We start from the raw sequence: 20,732 nt of genomic DNA, 5'->3' as shown, positions 1-20,732 counted from the left end.
TATTTAATGTTGAAAATGTGTATCTATTGAAGTTAATGAGACAAAAAGACAAATGCAGCCTGTCGTGTTACTGAAAAACTGGAAAGCATAAACTTCTCTGCCCTGAAGACTTTCCTGTGGCGGAAAACTTCGAACACAGTGGACACGCCTCCAAATAAATTCGAAATAAATATCTCCTTAAAGAAAACATCACCATACCATCAATTATCGACTATACATTTCATTTGTTAACGGCACGTTTTTTAATTTGTTTATTATTAGACTACAATTATGTGGAGCGTCCGCCACAGAAGTCCATGTAAAGAGTTGTTGCCATAGAAACTATAACGTATTAGAACATGCGAATTAATGTAAACATGGGAATTTATCACCATCGAGCAGTACAGTCAGAGCGACTGTTATAGAAAATTGATTAACTCCTATCATAATCAAGAATTTAACAGTGCTGGGGTGTAAAGTTTGGTATTATGAGACCTACATGAACTATAAATTATCCTGTTTATGAACTGTTCAGTTGTACTTTGAAAACGTTCCAAAACGGTCTTCAGGACTTTGAGAGGAATCAGCCAGAAAAGTTCACGAGAAAAGAGTATGAAGATTTTATGTGTGCAGTAGTACAGCTGGATTATTATTTATTGTTTTTTGGATTAATGAATTGTTCTTACAATTACCGATGTGATATTTTCCTCAAAATAGTATACAACGAGGTCCAGAGGTCTGAGATCACCGAAAAAATTGACAGAAAATTTTGGAATTTTGAAATATTTAAAACAAAGAATTTTAATGTTTAATATCTTGAATATTTAATAATCAAGATTCTGCACTATTTCTAGGTCTCTAAATTATGTGAGCTATAATATTACTACTACTACTAATGACAATAATCATTTAAATGTAAGCAAAGTTCTGCTATTTCCCATGTTAACTGCTTTGTACAAAAGTTCAGATTTTCCTCATGCACAATATCGACTATTGAAGCGTGTGCTCAGTCAATTTGATCTAAAATAGATCAGAAGGTTTTCATGCAAATTCATGCAAATATTTCAAAGCTTGTACTTTTCACTCAGGCTATTATCAGTAATATAATTTGTAATGAAAATAGCTGTATTAAATTAGAAAAGAATGCAAGATAGAAACATTTTCACTAGTGACTTTTGGACCCCACTGTAAGTTTATAGTGATTAATGTTAGAAGAAAAAAGAAGGGAAAAATGTTATTTACTAGTAAAAAAAAAAAAAAAAAGTGAAAAACTAGGAATCCCTGAACTTGTAATGGGAAATGTATTACAATATTTACATTTAAATCTAGAATTTCCACGCTTAATGCTCTATCATAATCATAACATCAGTTACAGATGTCTGTAGCAAGGTTGATATTAATATTAATTGTTATTAATAACCTGAAAAAACACCAACACATTTTGTCACTGCATGCCGTAACTTCTTCTCCTATTTGAAATTAGCCTCTAAACGCATTTCAATCATTTAAAACAGATCTCTCTTTGTCCAACTTCGTCCAAACTGCAAATTTGTTGATAACCATTTTTACACGTGATAAGATAAAGAGATGTTTATTGCACCGTTTTGTATCTTTTACAATCCAAACACACTTCAGAATGATGAAACTTCCTCCAGGAAGTGATTTCGATCTTTATTTTTCCCCCCAGTTAGTGTATTTCCTTGATATACTGATATACAACAGGATGTTGTTCTTTGTTTTTTTTCTGAATAAAATTTCCAAAACATGAGCTACCTTCCGCACACACCAATCTAATGAGTGACTTCCAACTTTACAGTTCATAATGATCATATTTTATTATGTCTAGGATTATAATCTATTTAAATAATGCATTTTATTGTATTAGCATTAATCAAAATCTTTATTTAGGACTGGTGTCACTGTAGAAGGGTGGCATGGTGGTAGTGCTGCTGTCTCACAGCTCCAGGCTGCCTGGGTCACTGTGGCATGTTCTCTCTGTGTCGCGTGGATTTCCTCTGAGTTCTCCCGTTTCCTCCTACTTTCCGAAAACATGCCGGAATAGGTGTGTTTGAGCACGTGTGTGGTCTGACCAGCATCCTGCTCAGGGTGTGTTCCGGTGTTCTGGGATAGGCTCCAGATCCACCATAACCTGGATAAAAGGCTTACTGAAGATGAATGAACGATTTAACACATTTAACAATCATGCCAATCAATCACTTCTCGAAGGAGCTTGTGATATGAGTGATAACAATTTACACACAGAATATTGTTTCATGTTTGTTTCAGGGAATTGTAAAAAAAATAATAATAATAATAATAAAAAAAATTGTAAATTTGCAAAACATTGTTTTATTATTTTACAGGATGTAAAATAATAATGTATATAGTTGAGCAATTTAAAGCAGTGCATTGGTTTACAGCAGTGGTCACCAACTCTGTTCCTGGAGATCTACCTTCTTGAAGACTTTAGCTCCAACCATAATCGTGCCCACATGACCATCTAATCATTGCCTTAAGAAGTTCTTGATGAACTAAAAGAGGTTTGTTAGATTTTGGTCGGAGATGCAACCTGTAGGAAGGCAGATCTCAAGGAAGAGGGTTGGTGAGCACTGGTTTACAGTAAAATACCAGAAATCTACAGGGTGTTGCAAAAGTCTCCATACATAGGGAAATTTAACACTTTATACTTAATTTACATTATACTATACAGTGCCCTCCATTAATATTGGCACCCTTGGTAAATATGAGCAAAGAAGGCTGTGAGAAATTGTCTTTATTGTTGCTCTCATGGATATCAAACAATTGCAAACACAACACAGGTTTAGAAAAAATATCATTGTTAAATATAGGTGTGCAACAATTATTGGCACCCTTTTAGTCAGTACTTTGTGCTACTTCCTTTTGCCAAGATAACAGCTCTGAGTCTTCTCCTATAATGCCTGATGAGGTTGGAGAATACATGGCGAGGGATCTGAGACCGTTCCTCCATACAGAATCTCTCCAGATCCTTCACATTTCAAGGTCCACACTGGTGGACTCTCCTCTTCAGTTCACACCACAGGTTTTATATAGGTTTGAAGTCAGGGGACTGGGATGGACATGGCAGGACCTTGATTTTGTGGTCAGTAAACCATTTTTGTGTCGATTTTGATGTATGTTTTGGATCATTGTCCTGCTGGAAGATCCAACCACGGCCCATTTTAAGCTTTCTGGCAGAGGCAGTCAGGTTTTCATTTAATATCTGTTGATATTTGATAGAGTCCAGGATGCCATGTATCCTAACAATATGTCCAGGTCCTCTGGCAGAAAAACAGAACTTTTTTTGTTGTTGATAAACCTGTGCTGTGTTTGCAATTGTTTGATATCTATGACAGCAGAGTATTTTTGTGAACTTTTGGAATCAAAGATCAAACGGTTAAACAATAAAGCCAATTTTTCACAGCTTTCTTTACTCATATTTACTACTGTTAGAGTGCCAATATTAGTGCAGTCTACTGTATATATATATATATATTTTTCCAGATAGCCTTTAAGAATACCTTTGACAAGAGAAGAACGTATTGATTCTCTTTGTGTGGATTATTTTTTTGGTCCTTCACCTCTTTTACACTGTAAAAAAAAAAAATGTTGTAAATATACAGTGATGGTTTTACAGTAAAATACTCGCTTATGGTTTACAGAATTATACTTTAAAAAATTAGGCAAATAAAGCAGTGTTCTGGTTTACAATAAAATACCAGAGAAAACTATGCATAGTGGTATATCAAAAGTTTTTAGGGGTGAGAATAGTACAAAAACAAAATCTCCTTCTATTAACATCTGCAAATTAATGGATCACTTCATTTTAGCAACTATTTTAGGTGAATACACACCCTGTTTGAGTTTTATATGCTAGTAAAAACTTTGGTTTGATAAAGCACTGAAATTCATCTTTTAGCGTGAGTTCATTCAGTGGTGGAGGTGGGTGAATCAATGCAAGCGGATGGAGATAGACATGGTGGCTCAGTAGGTAAGGTTTTGAATTATATATCCAAAGGTTGTGCGTTCAAATCCGAACATCTCCAAGCTGCCATGGTTTGGTTTTTGAACGAAACCCTTAACCTTCAATATCTGACTTGTATCCTCTCTCACTCATAAGTTGCTTTGGATAAAACCACATGACCAAATGCAGGGGGTTTTATTTTATCTTCTATTCTGTTTTAGTTCATACAGTCATTATATTTACACGTATCTACAGTAAAAACACTCTGCTACCAGTAAATTGCTGTAGTTATCTTTCAAAGTGTGCACGAAGACGAAATGGTATCGCTGTAACCATATGGAATTACATTTTGTCCCATCTCATCCGTCTCATTTCTGTGTGCTTGACCCTGGCCCCCAGTCTGCATCCTCTAAAGGTCACAGAAGAGGTTTCAAGCCCTTGTAGGGTCTGATTTCTTACCTTGAGAGCCAACATGTGTCTGCAATTTCACCCGCAGTGCTGCGCTGAAACCCATCTGTGTGTGTGTGTGTGTGTGTGTGTGGGTGTGTGTGTCTTTTACTCCAAAAGCAGGTGTGCTTCCCCTAAACAGTAGCATTCAAGCATTTAAAAGGAAGGCTCCGGAGAATTTTCATTTTTCATTATTTTAACAGCACGTCTTTACCTTGACAGCTCTCACCAAATGGAACAGAGCATTTCTTGGACTGCGGCTGGGTTGTGGAAAGATGCTGAGTTTTAGATAAATTCCTTCCTAATTAGGCCATCAGATGACTAGCCAGACGTTGACACAAAATAAATACCGTCTGCAATCGGATATTGTATTCTGTCATGTACCATTTACACAGGAGCAGCAGCTCAGATACGGTGCATTAGTGAATTCTCGATGGCTTATCTTTATGCTCACTTTTCATTAAATAATATGGTAATAAATCTATATGCTGATATATACACGCACAAGATTTCAGTGTCTAACTTAATGACAGGTGGCGTCAGACATTTCACTAAGCTTTTCTGAATGGTTGTTGGTGCCAGACGTATTTCAGTAAAGGTTGATCTCCTGGGATTTAAAAAAAAAAAAAAATTAACGCACAACGGTATGTAAAATGGTGAGATAAACAGCAGAAACAAGCATTCAGTGAGGGGCAGTTCTGCAGGAGGAAACACCTTGTTAGTGAGAGAGCTCAGAAGAGAATAGCCAAACTGGTCTGAGCTGACAGGAAGACTGCGGTTACTCAAATAACCACTTTTTACAACCACGTTGAGCAGAAAAGCATCTCAGAACACACAACATGGCAAAACCATGAGGCAGATGTCCTACAACAGAAAAATGCAAGAACTATATCAGATCTTACAGTTTTAAAATCTGAACAGTTTCATTGCACAAATCCCTAATGCCAGCAGCTACTGTATGTAAACAGCCACATTTGACAGACTAAAATGCTACAAAAATCAGTATGTGAAACTCCAAGAACTTAAAATCAGTTAGCCCTACTGATTTCACATTCCTCCAGTGGATAACTGCAATGTTCTGAAAGCAAACGATCAGTAGACTAATAAAAATATTCTAACGTACAGTGGTGTGTAGCACAGTTTCATAAATCTCTTTGTATACCTTGCATAAAACGAAGACATGTGCTTTTGTAAACTTGTAAGAAAATAAAAGTTCCCATGACTCTTTAATGAAGTTCCCATAACATTCATGAAATATCTTGAAATAACTTTATTAACCACAAGGGAACATTTGTTGTGCATTTGTGTGCAAAACACAAATGTATGCTAGTTAACTGGGAAACTTGGGACAGCAGAGCAAACAATGACTTATTATAGTTTCTGTTGTAAAATTAAAAGTTTCATGGGGTTTAGTTCTTCCTAAACTTTACAGTTCTGGATAAATGAATTGTTTCTGTGGTGCTTAACAAGGCAAAAAATCTAGCAGCTAAGCTAGAATGCAATAAACCTATCTGCAGCTAATTACAACTACGACACAAGCTGTAGCTAATAATGCTTCCCAGTAATAATAGGGCAAATGTTAGAGATGTGAAACATTTACGTTTACATTTACGGTATTTAGCAGACACACTTATCTCAAGAAAATAGTCTACATCATATGCAAATTCTTATGCTAGTACAAATCAGACTAGCATACTAAAACCCTGTTGAGCTTTGTGGTTTCTGAAATCTGAAAAAAAAAAAAAAAATTCTGATTTACTGTCTATTGTGAATTATTCAGTCTGTACCTAAATCACGTGACAGAGCCAGTACCAGTCCCAGAGATTCAAAAGTGTAGCAATTATCGTTAGTAATTATTCCTATTAGCATCTCTCATCACTATTCGTAGAAAATCAGCTTTTTTTTCTTTCTTTTTTTGAAAACTCTTTATCCACAACAAAAGTGCTTGCAAGCCTTTCTTTTGTAGTTAAAGACTTGGGGAATATTCCAGAGTGTTAATTTACATCAGTTAAAGACTTGGGGAATATTCCAGAGTGTTAATTTACATCAGTTAAAGACTTGGGGAATATTCCAGAATGTTAATTTACAGCAGTTAAAGACTTGGGGAATATTCCAGAATGTTAATTTACAGCAGTTAAAGACTTGGAGAATATTCCAGAATGTTAATTTACAGCAGTTAAAGACTTGGGGAATATTCCAGAATGTTAATATACAGCAGATAAAGACGGGGAATATTCCAGAATGTTAATTTACAGCAGTTAAAGACGGGGAATATTCCAGAATGTTAATTTACAGCAGTTAAAGACTTGGAGAATATTCCAGAATGTTAATTTACAGCAGTTAAAGACTTGGGGAATATTCCAGAATGTTAATATACAGCAGATAAAGACGGGGAATATTCAAGAATGTTAATATACAGCAGATAAAGACAGGGAATATTCCAGAATGTTAATTTACAGCAGTTAAAGACGTGGAATATTCCAGAATGTTAATATACAGCAGTTAAAGACTTGGGGAATATTCCAGAATGTTAATGTACAGCAGATAAAGACTTGGGGAATATTCCAGAATGTTAATTTACAGCAGTTGAAGACTTGAGGAATATTCCAGAATGTTAATATACAGCAGTTAAAGACTTGAGGAATATTCCAGAATGTTAATGTACAGCAGATAAAGACTTGGGGAATATTCCAGAATGCTAATATACAGCAGTTAAAGACTTGGGGAATATTCCAGAATGTTAATTTACAGCAGTTAAAGACGGGGAATATTCCAGAATGTTAATATACAGCAGTTAAAGACTTGGGGAATATTCCAGAATGTTAATTTACAGCAGTTAAAGACTTGAGGAATATTCCAGAATGTTAATGTACAGGAGTTAAAGACGGGGAATATTCCAGAATGTTAATATACAGCAGTTAAAGACTTGAGGAATATTCCAGAATGTTAATATACAGCAGATAAAGACTTGAGGAATATTCCAGAATGTTAATTTACAGCAGTTAAAGACTTGGAGAATATTCAATAACGTCCCTTAAGTAATTGAAGATTTGCGGCATAGTCCAGAATGTTATTCTTTCATGTAATATCAGAGTTTTTATAGGTTCACAACCTGAAAATCGCACATAAACTTTCCTTCAAGTTATAATCACCCTGTCAGAAAAAAAAAAGGTACTAAACCTTTTATTATTTCTCTTTTGTACCTTACCTTATATATATTTTCACCTGGGAATGAGGAAATAAAAAAGAGATTAAAAAAAAGGATTTTAAATACACAGTTGGACCTTTTACTAGGGAAAAGATACCCACGTAGAACTGTATAAATCCTCTCAAGTAGAAAAGCTGTACACTTTAGAGGATTTGTACAGTTTAGTACCGATTTATTTTCCTAAAAACAACTTATTTTCGATTGTGACTGATGCTGTAGCTGCTGGCTTAATACTGTATCTGTGACTGCTGGTTGTATTACGTAGGCTACTTTTCAAGAATGAAATAAAAATGCCAAAACACATACTCGAGGCCATATTGCACCTTCATAATTACGACTTACGTGCAGGAACCGGGGCCATGAAAAAAGACCACGTGAAGGGAAGCATAAATCCATCCCACCTGAGAATTAAATTATGAAAGCTGTTTAGGCCTACTCGTGTTGTTTATTCACGCCTCATTAAATCAGGAACAAACAGGCCCGTCGCTTTTTTCTTTGATGATGAACGAAACGCAAGTGTTCTTTCAGATGTGTGCTTCTTTGACGATTTGATGGAACGCCGCCAGTGTAATTTCAAATTGTCGTTAATGAGGGGAACTATTCCCAGGGCGCGCGCACCAGTTCCATCAAGTTCTGCTTTCCAGTGCGCCAAGTGATCACCTGCTCTGCTCTCTCACCCCCCCGCTCTGTCTCTCTCTCTCTCAGCGTGAGAAAACCAGTCCTCATCTGTCACACCGTGTTTGGGTCAATGAGAAACAACAGGACGAAATGAGCGAGAGAGAGAGAGAGAGAGAGAGAGAGAGAGAGAGAGAGAGAGAGAGTAAGAGTGAGAGAGAGCAGAAAGGAATGAAGGAACCTTCTGCTTTCATCCGGATTTTATGGAACCTGGACTGCATGGGCTCATTCGTTTATGTTGAAAATTCTTGGAACTTTTAAAAGCCTCTTAAAATAGGACCAACTGAGAGAGAGAAAGAGAGAGAGAGCGAGAGCGAGAGAGAGAGAGAGAGTGGGGGGGTGGGAGGGCAGAGTGTTAGAAGAGATTAGAATGGTAGAACGAATAAATATGTGCGTGTGTGTGTGTGTGTGTGTGTAAAACAGTGTGGGAGGTTTTTTGGGACTGTAATCTCTGTCGTCCCGTCTGGGACACTAAAAGCTTTTTATTTACCTTTCACACACACACAGTGCTCTTTGTGAGTGTCCTCATGAACCCGCTTGTGCATAAGAGTGCATGAGTGTAAGTGTGTGTGTGTATGTGTGTGTGTGTGAGAGAGAGACTTGGCTAACACCCTCTTATTGACAAAGTTCATATAACACTTCATATTAACACTCTCCCGCCTTTTCTGCTCTTTTGTTTTGTGTTGCTCATTTAAGGGATCTCAGATGCTGCCAGTGAGCATGTCAGACCTCCCATTAGCTTCCACTGAACATTCACTATGTCATCCTATTTTCTCCTTCACTCAACACTCTCCCTCATAAACACACACACACACACACACACACATCAAGAAACCCATCTCTTCAACCCAATAACACACGTGCAGCGACATCAAAATTTATGAACGCTGTCCAAAATAATCATGCACAATGCAATCATGTTGAATAACACTGAAACACATTACAGCACATTTACACACACCCTGACAAGCACACACAAACTCACACACCTCTGTGGTTACCTGCAGTTATCTGGAAAGATGAGTTTAGTAAGCCATAAATCAGTCAGCTGATGCCTGAGGTCTCCCCCTGCGCCGAGCGGTTGGGAGAGTCGGCCCAGCCCTGCAGCTATGGAGGTGGGAGATTCCATTGCACGGCAGGAGCGGGGGCGGGGGAGCGGCAGGTGAGCGCTGTGCTGTAACAGGAAGGGTTAGTCTAAGGGTAAGAGAGAGCGATATGCCAAGGGTTATTATATCGCAATCTTTATGCCAAAGATCATTATATCGCAAACTAATCCTAGTTTTTTTTCAGGTTAGAGTTAGTGTTAGCAATGTTAGGTTTAGATTTTTCTAGGTTAGTAGTTTCGCTACTTCTTCTTTTTTTTTTTTTTTTTTTTTTACTTTTGTTGCACATCTTATGCCTACTCTATATTTGTATTTATATATATATATATATATATATATATATATATATATATATATATATATATATATATATATATATATATATATATATATTAATGTATTCTTTTTAAACTGGCAAATAATTGGTAAATACCTACTACTACTTTTACTTCTACTATTACAACTAATAATGATAATAATAATAATAATAATAATAATAATAATAATAATAATAATAATAATCATACAATAAACAATATTTTAAATGACTAATATTGTTTATAAAATTATTATTAAAAATATGAATCTTAAAATTAAAAATAGAGGTTTAAGACAAGAGATGGATTTTTTTTTTCTGGATAAGATTTGGGTAAGAAATAAAATTCTAATAATATAGACCCCAAACAGTGAAGCTCTTTATCGGTAGTCTTTAGACGATCCATAAAAAAGGCGAGAATATTAAACATGGAAAGTCCTGGAAAACTGTATAAAACTACAGGGGAAAATTCTGGAAAGGGAACACATGGAAAAAGGAAAACCTTTAAAAAAAATAGTTTAGTGATTTAAAAAAAAAAAAACATTTATGGAGTTAAAATAATAAAGTATGTAACAAGGAACTACATGGAAAAAATCAAGCAAGTATTTTTAAAAACTATACACTAACCAGCCACTTTATTAGGAACACTCATACACCTGCTCATTCATGCAGTTATTTAATCAGACATTTGTGCAATGTATAAAATAATGCAGATACCAGGCAAGAGCTTATCCCTATTAAAATAGGGAAAACATGATCTCACTGAATTTGGCTGTGGCATGGCTGTCGATGCCAGATGGGCTGGTTTGAGTATTTCAGAAACTGCCGATCTCCTGGGATTTTCACACACAGCCTGGACTTAAAGAGTTGTGCACAGAGTGATGCAAAAAACAAAAACAAAAAAACATTCAGTAAGCGGCAGTTCATGAGAGAGGTCATGACAGAGGCGTTCCTAATCAAATGGCTGGTAAGAATATAGTCTAGATTCTCTAGCCCTACAGTATGTAGAGACATAGAGACAGTACGAGAGATTGAAAATGCAAAAGAGAGCGCATGAGAGAGTGAAAGAGAGAAGGAAAGAGAGAAGGACATGAAACCAGGGCATTCGTTTTGGCAAAAGATTTAAAGAAATATACTGACAAATAGGCCTAGTTTATCTCGGGAGGAATGCAATAACTCCCCGGGAGACAATGAAATCCTCTGGAGAGAGAAAAGAGGAATTTTTATCTGCTGCAGGTGAGCGAGGATCGAGAGAGAGAGAGAGAGAGAGAGAGGATTAATAAGGGAAACAGAGCAGTAGGACTGTGAGCTAGTGAGGAAACAGAATGAGCGATAGGGGAGAGATAAACAATCACTAAAGACACAGCTGATGGGCTGATGACAGACTGATTGGCAGGAGAAGAGCGGTGAGGACTGGAGAGTCAGACCTTGTTAGGCATATGGCAAAAAGATTGAGAGAGAGAGACAGAGAGAGAGAAAAAGAAAGTGAGAGAGAGAGAGAGAGAGACAGAGAGAGAGAGAGAGAAAGAGTGAGAGACAGAGAGAGAGAGAAAGAGAGAGAGAGAAAGAAAGAGAGACAGAGAGAGAAAGAGTGAGAGACAGAGAGAGAGAGAAAGAGAGAGAGAGAGACAGAGAGAGAAAGAGTGAGAGACAGAGAGAGAGAGAAAGAGAGAGAGTGAGAGAGAGAGAGAGAGAGAGAGAGAGAGAGAGAGAGAGAGAGAGAGAATGACATTAAAGATGAGACCAGACTTTTAGATGAGTACAAATGATACTAGTATTTGACAGGAGCATGAATACATAAGCACTCACAGATAAACAGACACACTTCCAACCACGTACACACACACACACACACACGCACACACACACACACACACAGAGTGTGATAGTGATTCACCAAAAGACTTTCTCGGTGATTCACAGAACCCACATGATGACACACACACACAAACGTGTACACGTGTGCTCACACTCGTACACAAAGCCGCCTTTGTTGGCTACAAGCGGTCATGTCTTTCGGTCACGCTGCGGTCCACAACATTCTGCATTACGCATTTAAGCGACTGCTCGGGCATATACATTATGTGTGTATGTGTGGGATTTAGCTCTCTGTCGGGACCTCGTGTTCTCAGAGTTACGGGAATACATGACAGGACATTTTCCTGGACACACTGCACCTTAGATAGAGAGAATATCATAAATGTGGGCCAATTCTATCTACAATTTCTTATTATGAGATTATTTTAATCAAGTATTAGATGAAGATTTCGAAATGCTTTTGCTCTGTTGAAGAAGAAAACCGCTTCTTCTACTGCCCGATCGTTTCACTTCGCTTGGTGTACAATAAAATCTAAACGTTTTGAACAACTCTGAACCTTTCAACCTTGAAATGAATGTCTCGAAATAGGTTTAAAAATCATGTAGGAAATAATACATACACTCAACTATATTCAAGATATTTTCACTTGCTATGATGGTATTTTTACAGTGTGTTAAGAAAAAACAAAACATGTTTATCTGAGAAACTAATCCCAAAATTGGGGTTAAAGTTAGTTAACTTTTTTTTTAGAGTTAGTGAGGTTTGAGTTATTGACATTAAGGTTTAGATTTTACAACACATTTTATTTCATTTCATTTTATTTTAAATTCTTCTGATTTATTTTGCTTAAACAGCGAACTTAATATCTTAGGGTCCGTGTTTTATCCTTTCTATATATTTCAATTTCAACAAAGTGTCAAATAAGAGTACTACAACTACTACTACTACTGATAATAATAATAATAATAATAATAATAATAATAATAATAATAATAATAATAATAATACAATATATAAAACATTAACACATTAAAAAAAAACTAATTGTTATAAAATTGTTACTTCGTGATTATAAAGGTTTCGTGGATTTATCGCTCTGTGGGGATAAATGGGAAGATAATGTTACAGGGTACAGCAATACATTATTATTTTATGGGGTGTATTTGTTGTTGTTGTTGTTGTTGTTGTTGTTGTTTGTGAGGACCATTCTGACTGAACACTAAGAAAAAAACAACTTTGTAAGAACTGTTCCAAGATGCCTTTCTTTCAGTCCTGAGGTTAGAGTTAGTGTTTTCTCATTTCAGGGTTGGGTGAGGTTAGTGTTACTGATATTGCAGTTAGAGATTTTACTAGGTTAATCGTTATTTTAATGAATTGAATTTTATTTTCTTTGCTTTTTATTTTATTAAGCAGCGAACTTAATAAGCACTAGCTACAAATGAACCTTTCTATATCATTTAAGTCACCGTCAAATAAGAGTATAAGTGCTACTACTATTTTTTACTTCTATTACTACTGTTACTACAAATAATAATAATAATAATAATAATAATAATAATAATAATAATAAAAGTAATAGGCCTTGGAAGGTAGCACCGGTTTGGGCAAAAGGGAGAAAGTTTCATGGATAGAAACCCACAAAAATATTTGTATTTGAGACAGGATATTAAGTTTTTTTTTTAAGATTGGCTAAGTTTTGGATAGATTTAGGGGAAGTGTTAAGGTAACGGTTACTGAGGTAAGGGTTTGGGGTCAGGTTTAAATATTATTACGCTACAATAATACACACGTTTATAGAAACAACACACGGTGGTTATAATAAAGTAGTGTGCGTGAGAGTGTTTGTGTGAGAGACGAAAATCTCATCAAAAAAGCTTAAAACCTCATCAGATAAAACAAAGAGGTTAAGGGTAGGGTCACACACACACACACACACACACACACACACACACACACACACACACACACACACAATCTCATGTGAACCTCATCAACCATATCCTGTCTTTCATAAAACAAAGGTTGTGTGTGTGTGTGTATACATGTGTGTGTGGTGTGTTGGGGTGTGTGCACGTTTGTGTGTGTATGCAAGTATATGTGTGTGTGCATGTTTGTGTGCTGGCATGTGTGTATGTTCGTGTGTACATATGTGTATGTGTGTGTGTGTATGTACGTGTGTGAATGCATGTGTGTGTATGTGTGTGTGTGTGTGGTTTATTGGGGTGTGTGTATGTACGTGTGTGCGGTGTGTATGCGTATGTGTGTGTGCGTGCGTGTGTGTGTGTGTGGTTTATTGGGGTGTGTGTATGTTCGTGTGTTTGTGTATATAAGTGTGTGTGTGTGTGTGTGTGTGTGTTTGTGCATTTGTGTGTATGCGTGTGTGTGTGTGTGTGTTTGTGTGTATGAGTATGTGTGTGTGGTTTATTGGGGTGTGTGTATGTTCGTGTGTGCGGTGTGTATGTGTATGTGTGTGTGTGTGTGTGTGTGTGTAGTGTATTGGGTGTGGTTTCACAACTGGCCACATGCAGGTGTGTAGCTTGAAGGGATGAGAAAGATTCCCACCGATTCTTTACTTTTTCCCCAAACACAGACTGGAGGGTGCGCCGCTTCATTCATGTGTGTGTGTGTGTTTGCGTGTGTGTGTGTGTGTGTGTGTGTGTGTGTGTGTGTGCATGTGTGTGGCCACAGTGTTTACAGCACACGAATGTATATCGCATTCGTCACTTTACCCGTTCATGTGTACCTTGTGTTTATTGCGTGTGTGCGAGTGTGAGAGCGAGACAGTAGGTGAGTGTGAAGGGGAAAAAGGAGAGGCGTGAGAGAGACAGATTGAGAGGAAGAGATGAGACGTAGATGAGAGGCTGTGGTGTTAGATGAAAGAATGGCCATAAATTTCATTTAGACAGACTAATAAAACTCTGTATGCTCCGAGTCAGCCTGCTTTCCCCTCCAGCCATGAGACCTCGTTCACACAAACAGTGCAGCCAGAGGAAACACACTTCCAAACCAGGATTTAATCAAGACACTCCATTTCATTTCATCAAATAGTACCAACGAATAATAAATAAACCCTTTAATAAATATTACAGAATATTAAAAATAATAATAAAAAAAAACAATATCGAAATATACAAATATAAAGCAATGTCGCTTTGCATGTGAAAAAGGATTCCTGGTCCATTTGTGAATGTGCTTCCTTTTAGCACCACCTTAACCTCAGTGCGGCACACACACACACACACACACACACACACACACACACACACTAACACAAAGCACTTATGAACACCAACAATGGACCTTTTTCCACTGCATATCATAAAAACTCAACATGATCCAAGAGAACCTGAGGTTCTAGTAAAAAAAAAAGGAGTTTTTACAGAACATAATGTTACAGTGATGACAATAAAAGTGACTGTAGTAGTAAAAAAGCAAAAAAAACGTCAAAGAAAACGTAAAAACACAAGTCGAAAATGGAAGAACAGTTTGGATTTACATTATTTTTCCATTGTCTGATCAAACATTTAGTTCACCAGCAAAATTACTGATCGAATGTCTCGGTGACGAAAGGCTTTTTAATATATATATTTTTCAAAATCCGCACATATTCACATTTCAGCAGGCAGAAAACAGAATTGTAAAGACGTCCATTGACCTACAAATACCCGCCCCAAAGTTGGCATCTGACCTGCTGTAAAAATGAAAGCGTTTCTGTTCGTTTAAACTGTAAATGCACTGTGCTGACACGTTTTTTTTTTGTGTTGTTTTTTTTTTTTTTGGGGGGGGGGGGGGGGGGGATAAAAGGAGAAATAAAACAGCACAATGTTGCTATTGAGGCTCGCACCAGCGACAACACTCTCAGGAACAAAATGGTACTAAACCGTACCGTTGCCTGTCGCTGCTTGTCTTCTGTACCTTTATTATGTGTCCTCCATCTATGTGGTATCTTTTAAAAATTCGTTCACACCTGCCATTTTTTTTTTACGGTTCTATTATGAGGCTTAAATAAGTATTAAAGACACACAAAGATTTGCATTCCGGATGAAAGGTGTGTGATAAAGCTTCCCTTTTTGAAGGGGGGGGGTGCGGGGGGTGGTGGTGGTGGTGGGGGGACTGCACAGGATCCAAAGTTTTTCCATATGTGATTATGTGAGTGATATGTAATTATATGTGGGGAGGGGAGGGGACATGTGAAGGTGCATTTCACCAATGGGGGGGTTCGTTTGTAAAAAGATAAATAGCTTGAAATTTTGCTTTAAATGTGCGAAATACAGTATAACATGTCGATCATGTCATGCAAGATTTCTGTGAAGACCAGTAACACGCAGTGGTATCGTTTAGTGTGTAATTCTCTATATAGGTCATATTTATAATGTATATTTATGAACTTTGAATACATGTTATAATGCATTCGTAAGGTATGGCTATAATAATTTAACGCTAATACCAAAGAAAAAGGCCCACATTTTCTTTAGTGCTTTGTATCTATGTATTGAGGGAAATGAAATATTGGAAATGCTTTTGATTTTTTTTTTTTTTTTTTAAAAACAAAATTTATTTTTTGCTAGTGTAAATGTTGCTTGTGAAAAAAAATTAGACTAAACATAACGCAGTACGAAAACTTCTTTGGATTCTAATAACAATTAATAAATAAATATGTATATATATACAGACATATATATATATATATATATATATATATATATATATATATATATGCCCTTCATAGAAAGATTTATGGATCAAATTAGACTATTGTGTGTTCTTTAATGTGCTGGGTTATTCTGTGTATACATTATAACCCGACTCTATTCTTGGTACCAATCTTGCGTAGTGGTCAATGGGAAAAAAAACAAAAAAAAACCCACTTTTATTGCTTTCCGGTGTCAAAGGTTCAGACGCTTGCAGTGGAAAAAGGCCCAATATGGCAGTAAGTGGACACTCACTTACTGTAGTGGTTAGAAAGACGCATGACACAGCCCGTTATGAGAAGTGTGACAGTGTGTGAGCATAAAAGCGCCCAGTAATCACGAGTCACTGTGTGCTGAGTCAGTTTATGAGAAAGCAGACACTTCTCTGCCCTTTATTTCTACTTCACGTCTTCCTTTTGTCCATCTCAAAAAGACGGAAATGTGATTCACGTTCCTTAAGCTGCTGACTCGCCGCTCACTCTGAAAAGCCACTCTGTCTCTTCTTCTGTCGTCATTTATTTTGTCCGGGTGAGTTTGCTTTTTTTTCCCCCCATACAAGTGCAAAGTGTGAGTCCTTTTCAGTTCCTTTATCCAAAAGCTTTCACTCACTCACACAGACTTACACACATACACTGAGTCAGACGCTCAGACACGGAGTCGCTTCTTCAGTCTGGTGAAGTCCTTGGCTGATCTAAACAGCCAACTCTGCAGCTCTCTGAGTACCCAGAATCCCTCCACTTTCCGCGTGAAGTCGTTGAGGGCAGGGCGCGGCGAGGGAGCGGCCATGCTCAAGTGCGAGTCGACCTCGGTGACCCCGTCTTCGTACGCGTAAAGGAGGGAGAGGGGAGAGAGCGGTGGGTGGGGAGAGGATATGGGGCGTCCAGAGCGCCCGGAATGGAGGGACGGAGAGGAAAAGAGGACAGGAACATCCTCTTGGAACTCGTCCGCCTCTTCGTCTCTGCTTATCCTTCGTTCTATCTCCGTTTCCGTAGGAAGCCGGGCATCGCTGTCTGTGCTGTTGATGTTATAGTGTTTGCCTTTGCCATATTTGCTGAAATAGTGCTTGGAACTTGTGTGGGTGTTGTTCATGTTGTTATTGTTGTTGCTGTTTGGATCGAAGCTGTGGCTTGTTTGTTTACCGTCGTCCTCATCTTCAACAGTCAGCAGTCTTCTCCTCCTCTTCCACTTCTCCAGACCTTCTTCCCGCTCCTCGTCCTCTCTCTCCGTCCAGCTCTCCCCCTCTCTCCGCCTCCCTCTCCTCCCTCGTTCAGCCCTCTCCCTTTCTCTATCCCTCTTCCTGTCGGTTTCATACCCAGCCGTAGCGTCCCTCGTTCCTCCCAGGCCGCTCTGAACCCGAGACGCGTGGTTCCTCAAAGGGGCCGGCCCGTTCCCGTTCTCCCGCTGATACGCAGAGGACAACAGCGGTGTATATTTCTGAGAAGGCATTGCGTTGCCGTGAAGGGGCGGGGTGTGGCCCAGGGCGTTCATCAGCCCTGAGATGGAGCCCAGGAGTCCGCTGAGGCCGGAGCAGAAGTGAAGGAGCGAGCTTTGGAGGTATGGGCACAAGGTGGAGCGCGCCAGCTCACGCACAGCACACAGCAGCACGCTGTAGGCTCTCTGGTTCTGTGCCAGACGGACGCCGTTCTCGAGACCACGCCACAGGTCTTCCCGCGTGGCTGCGCTGGGAACCGCCAGGGACGAGATGTTGGGCCTTGGTGGGGAGAATCCTGGATCACTGAATGGAGGACCGAGATACGAGAGCTGAGGGACAGACAGTGAACACACATCTTAAGCACTTATTGTATGTGAATTATACATATTTTATTATTTTACTGCATATTACAGAAGACCTAAAATTACAACACATTTTCTCAGGATAGTTTTCATGATTTCCTGAGATAACAGCATCATAAATCTGACATACCCCAAAAAAAAAGTCACCCAATTCACACGTTCCCTGACTCACGTGCGATTTTTTTTCACTCGTGCGGTTTTTACACGCTTCACAGGATATGTTTCAAATATATTTCACATGTCGCGGACGCGGTTTTATTTTTCCACATGTGATTTTCTCCCACGGGGAATGCGGTTTTACCTTTTATAAACACACACGATCACATGATGTCACGCATGTTTACTGGAATTCATGTGGTGAAATGAACCTGCACGTGTTTTTCAAATCATCATATATTACGCACATGAATTCCGGCGCGAACAACAAAAGCAAAGTGATTTTTCCATAAGGGAAAATTCCACTGTATGCATGTTCCTAATAAATTAAAACTTTCAACTTTTAATGACTTTTTTGGTGGTTTAATAACTTCCAGTCATTGTGCTGCTGTAGTCATGGATTAGCCATGGATAGTTCCTACCTGACGCCCACAGCACATAAAACCGCACAATAAATCTGATTGGCCAGCACATAATGATATTCACTGGCAAATTGCACAAAGTCGAAAAATTCTTTTTTTTCCCCCTCTCGTCTCATGCTTGTCCCTCCCTCTACCCTCTGCACCAGATATTCACCTGTCTCCGCAGAAACTGAATAGCAGGCAGGACAAAAAGTGCTCTGCGTCACTGTGACGTGAACGTTTTTCCTTTCGTCTCTGGGAGAACTCTTAAACGTTCAAAGAACAACAGAAATTTCCATTATAGAAAACCTCTTCAGAAAGACGCTAGAACCTTCCAAAAGAGCTCTCGGTGACATTTTATACGATGATCATATCTGTAAAAAACTATGAGCACATTTCTATAATGTTATAGTACATATTCATACGGCGTTATAGATATCGTTATAATTATTTAGGCAGAAATGTATTGCACTTTATATATGGCGCGTTTTATAATGCATTATGAATTATTAACATTTTCAGTAGTGTCCATAACACTTCATATCACCAAGCCCTGCTTTGCATGGTGCGTTTTTTATTTATTTATTTATTTATTTATTTATTTACTTATTACCTGTAATAAACAACCTTTGAAATAACTTTTTTTCTTTTTTTTCTTTTTTTTCTTCTTTCTTTCTAACGGTTTTTAAGTCTATGCAGATCTACAGTGTAGATTTGGGTTTATTCAAATTGTGAGACATAAAAAATTGCAAATACTGTCAATTTAATACATTTCTTTACATTTAAAAAGTCTCACTCTACTTAGAGCTCATAAATACAGCTTGTAAGTAATTATATTTAGGTTATAGTAAGGTTATAATATCTATAACTAATTATATATATATATATATATATATATATATATATATATATATATATATATATATATATATAAAAAAACTTAAACTGACTTTTTATGTATAAATAGTTGTAACTATCTGTATAATGCCTTATAAATGCAATTATAACATGTTATGAATGTATTTATAGGCAAGGATGGAAAAAGTACTGAGAGATAATACTTAATAATAATAAAACGAGTATAGATAGTGTGTCAGAAGCTTACTCAGTTAAATGTAAAAGTATCCAACCACAAATGTTCTCAAGTGAAAGTCAATAAGTTGGTACTTTTAAATGTTCTCAAGTATTAAAAAGTAAAATGTAAATGTCCCCCCCCCCCCCCCCCCCCCCAAAAAAAAAAAAAATCATGTTTAAAATGAATAAAAAAAACTTTTACTATTGATCTAAAACTGTAAGAAGTTGATTTTTTATTATCTACTGGAATTGATACTAGTCTAACCTGGCGTTAGCAAAGAAAACCGGCTTAACTTAGTTAAACATAGCCAGGGAATGTTAGCAAATGAGCAAAACTTCAAGCTTCAGCATGCTTTTTTTTTTTTTTTTTTTTAATGAGATGACACATTTTATAGTCTTTGCTTACTCCAGCATATTGAACCATTTTACTAAGGTAGGGCCAGGGACGCTCATCCTCATGTTCAACACTGCATTCATGTGGCTTATCCATATTTGGACGCAGGATTGCTATAGCGCTAACTACACGGTGTAGCACCAGAAGGTCACAGTCGACAGATCGGCACGATTCTTAATCGCCCGTCCTATCGATGTATAGAGTAAAGTCACTGGCCGAACGAGAGAATTAAAACCCTTTTGAGATTTCGAAAGATCTAAACAAAACTGTAAGCGGTGAAAAGTTCTGTAATTAAGTAAGATTAAGCATATTCAGTTTAAATAATGCTCAAGTAGAGTAGGAATACCTCAAAATTAGAGTTAAGTATTGTATAATAACGGAGTTCGATTACTCTACGTCATTACACATATGGCTTTCATAGAAAGTGTTACCGGCCTCGAAGGAAAACAAAAGAGTGTAAAGTATTCACTTTTTTTTATTTTTTTTTTTATAGTTTTATCCTGCGTAAAATATGTTGGCAGAATGTTGTAATCTACAGCTCGTAAATTTTTATACACATTTTTACTCAGTGCATAAAAGATTATAATTTAGTTTCAGATGACATGATGGGCATCTGTTAATAGCTAGATATATTCTGCAAAAAAAATTAGAAAGGAATCTATTAGTCTCTTTCCCTCTGTTTTTCATCATAGA

At 37.4% G+C, this 20,732-nt stretch overlaps 1 protein-coding gene and 1 long non-coding RNA gene across 3 annotated transcripts in view; both read right to left on the bottom strand.

Moving 5' to 3' along the window:
- Positions 1-1,550: 1,550 nt before the first annotated feature.
- On the bottom strand, positions 1,551-11,281 carry LOC124628438 (uncharacterized). 2 transcript variants are annotated; one of them, XR_006982968.2, is made up of 4 exons: positions 10,851-11,281; positions 9,293-9,485; positions 3,519-3,588; positions 1,551-2,128 (listed from the first exon to the last, which is right to left on the bottom strand). It is a non-coding gene; the product is annotated as an uncharacterized LOC124628438 (long non-coding RNA). The 2 variants fall into 2 exon arrangements; XR_006982967.2 differs by lacking the exon at positions 10,851-11,281 and having other exon boundaries at positions 1,552-2,128; positions 9,293-9,662.
- Positions 11,282-14,528: 3,247 nt separating this feature from the next.
- clcf1 (cardiotrophin-like cytokine factor 1) overlaps positions 14,529-20,732 on the bottom strand; it is a 17,879-nt gene continuing 11,675 nt past the window's right edge. Inside the window, exon 3 of the mRNA XM_047157317.2 lies at positions 14,529-17,981. Coding sequence (XP_047013273.1) covers positions 16,866-17,981 — 1,116 coding nt within the window. The 3' untranslated portion in view covers positions 14,529-16,865. The remainder of the gene's footprint in view (positions 17,982-20,732) is intronic.

Source organism: Ictalurus punctatus, chromosome 8 (genome assembly GCF_001660625.3).
Source record: "Ictalurus punctatus breed USDA103 chromosome 8, Coco_2.0, whole genome shotgun sequence".
NCBI lineage: Eukaryota > Metazoa > Chordata > Actinopteri > Siluriformes > Ictaluridae > Ictalurus > Ictalurus punctatus.
This window is presented reverse-complemented; position numbering and strand designations above follow the sequence as displayed.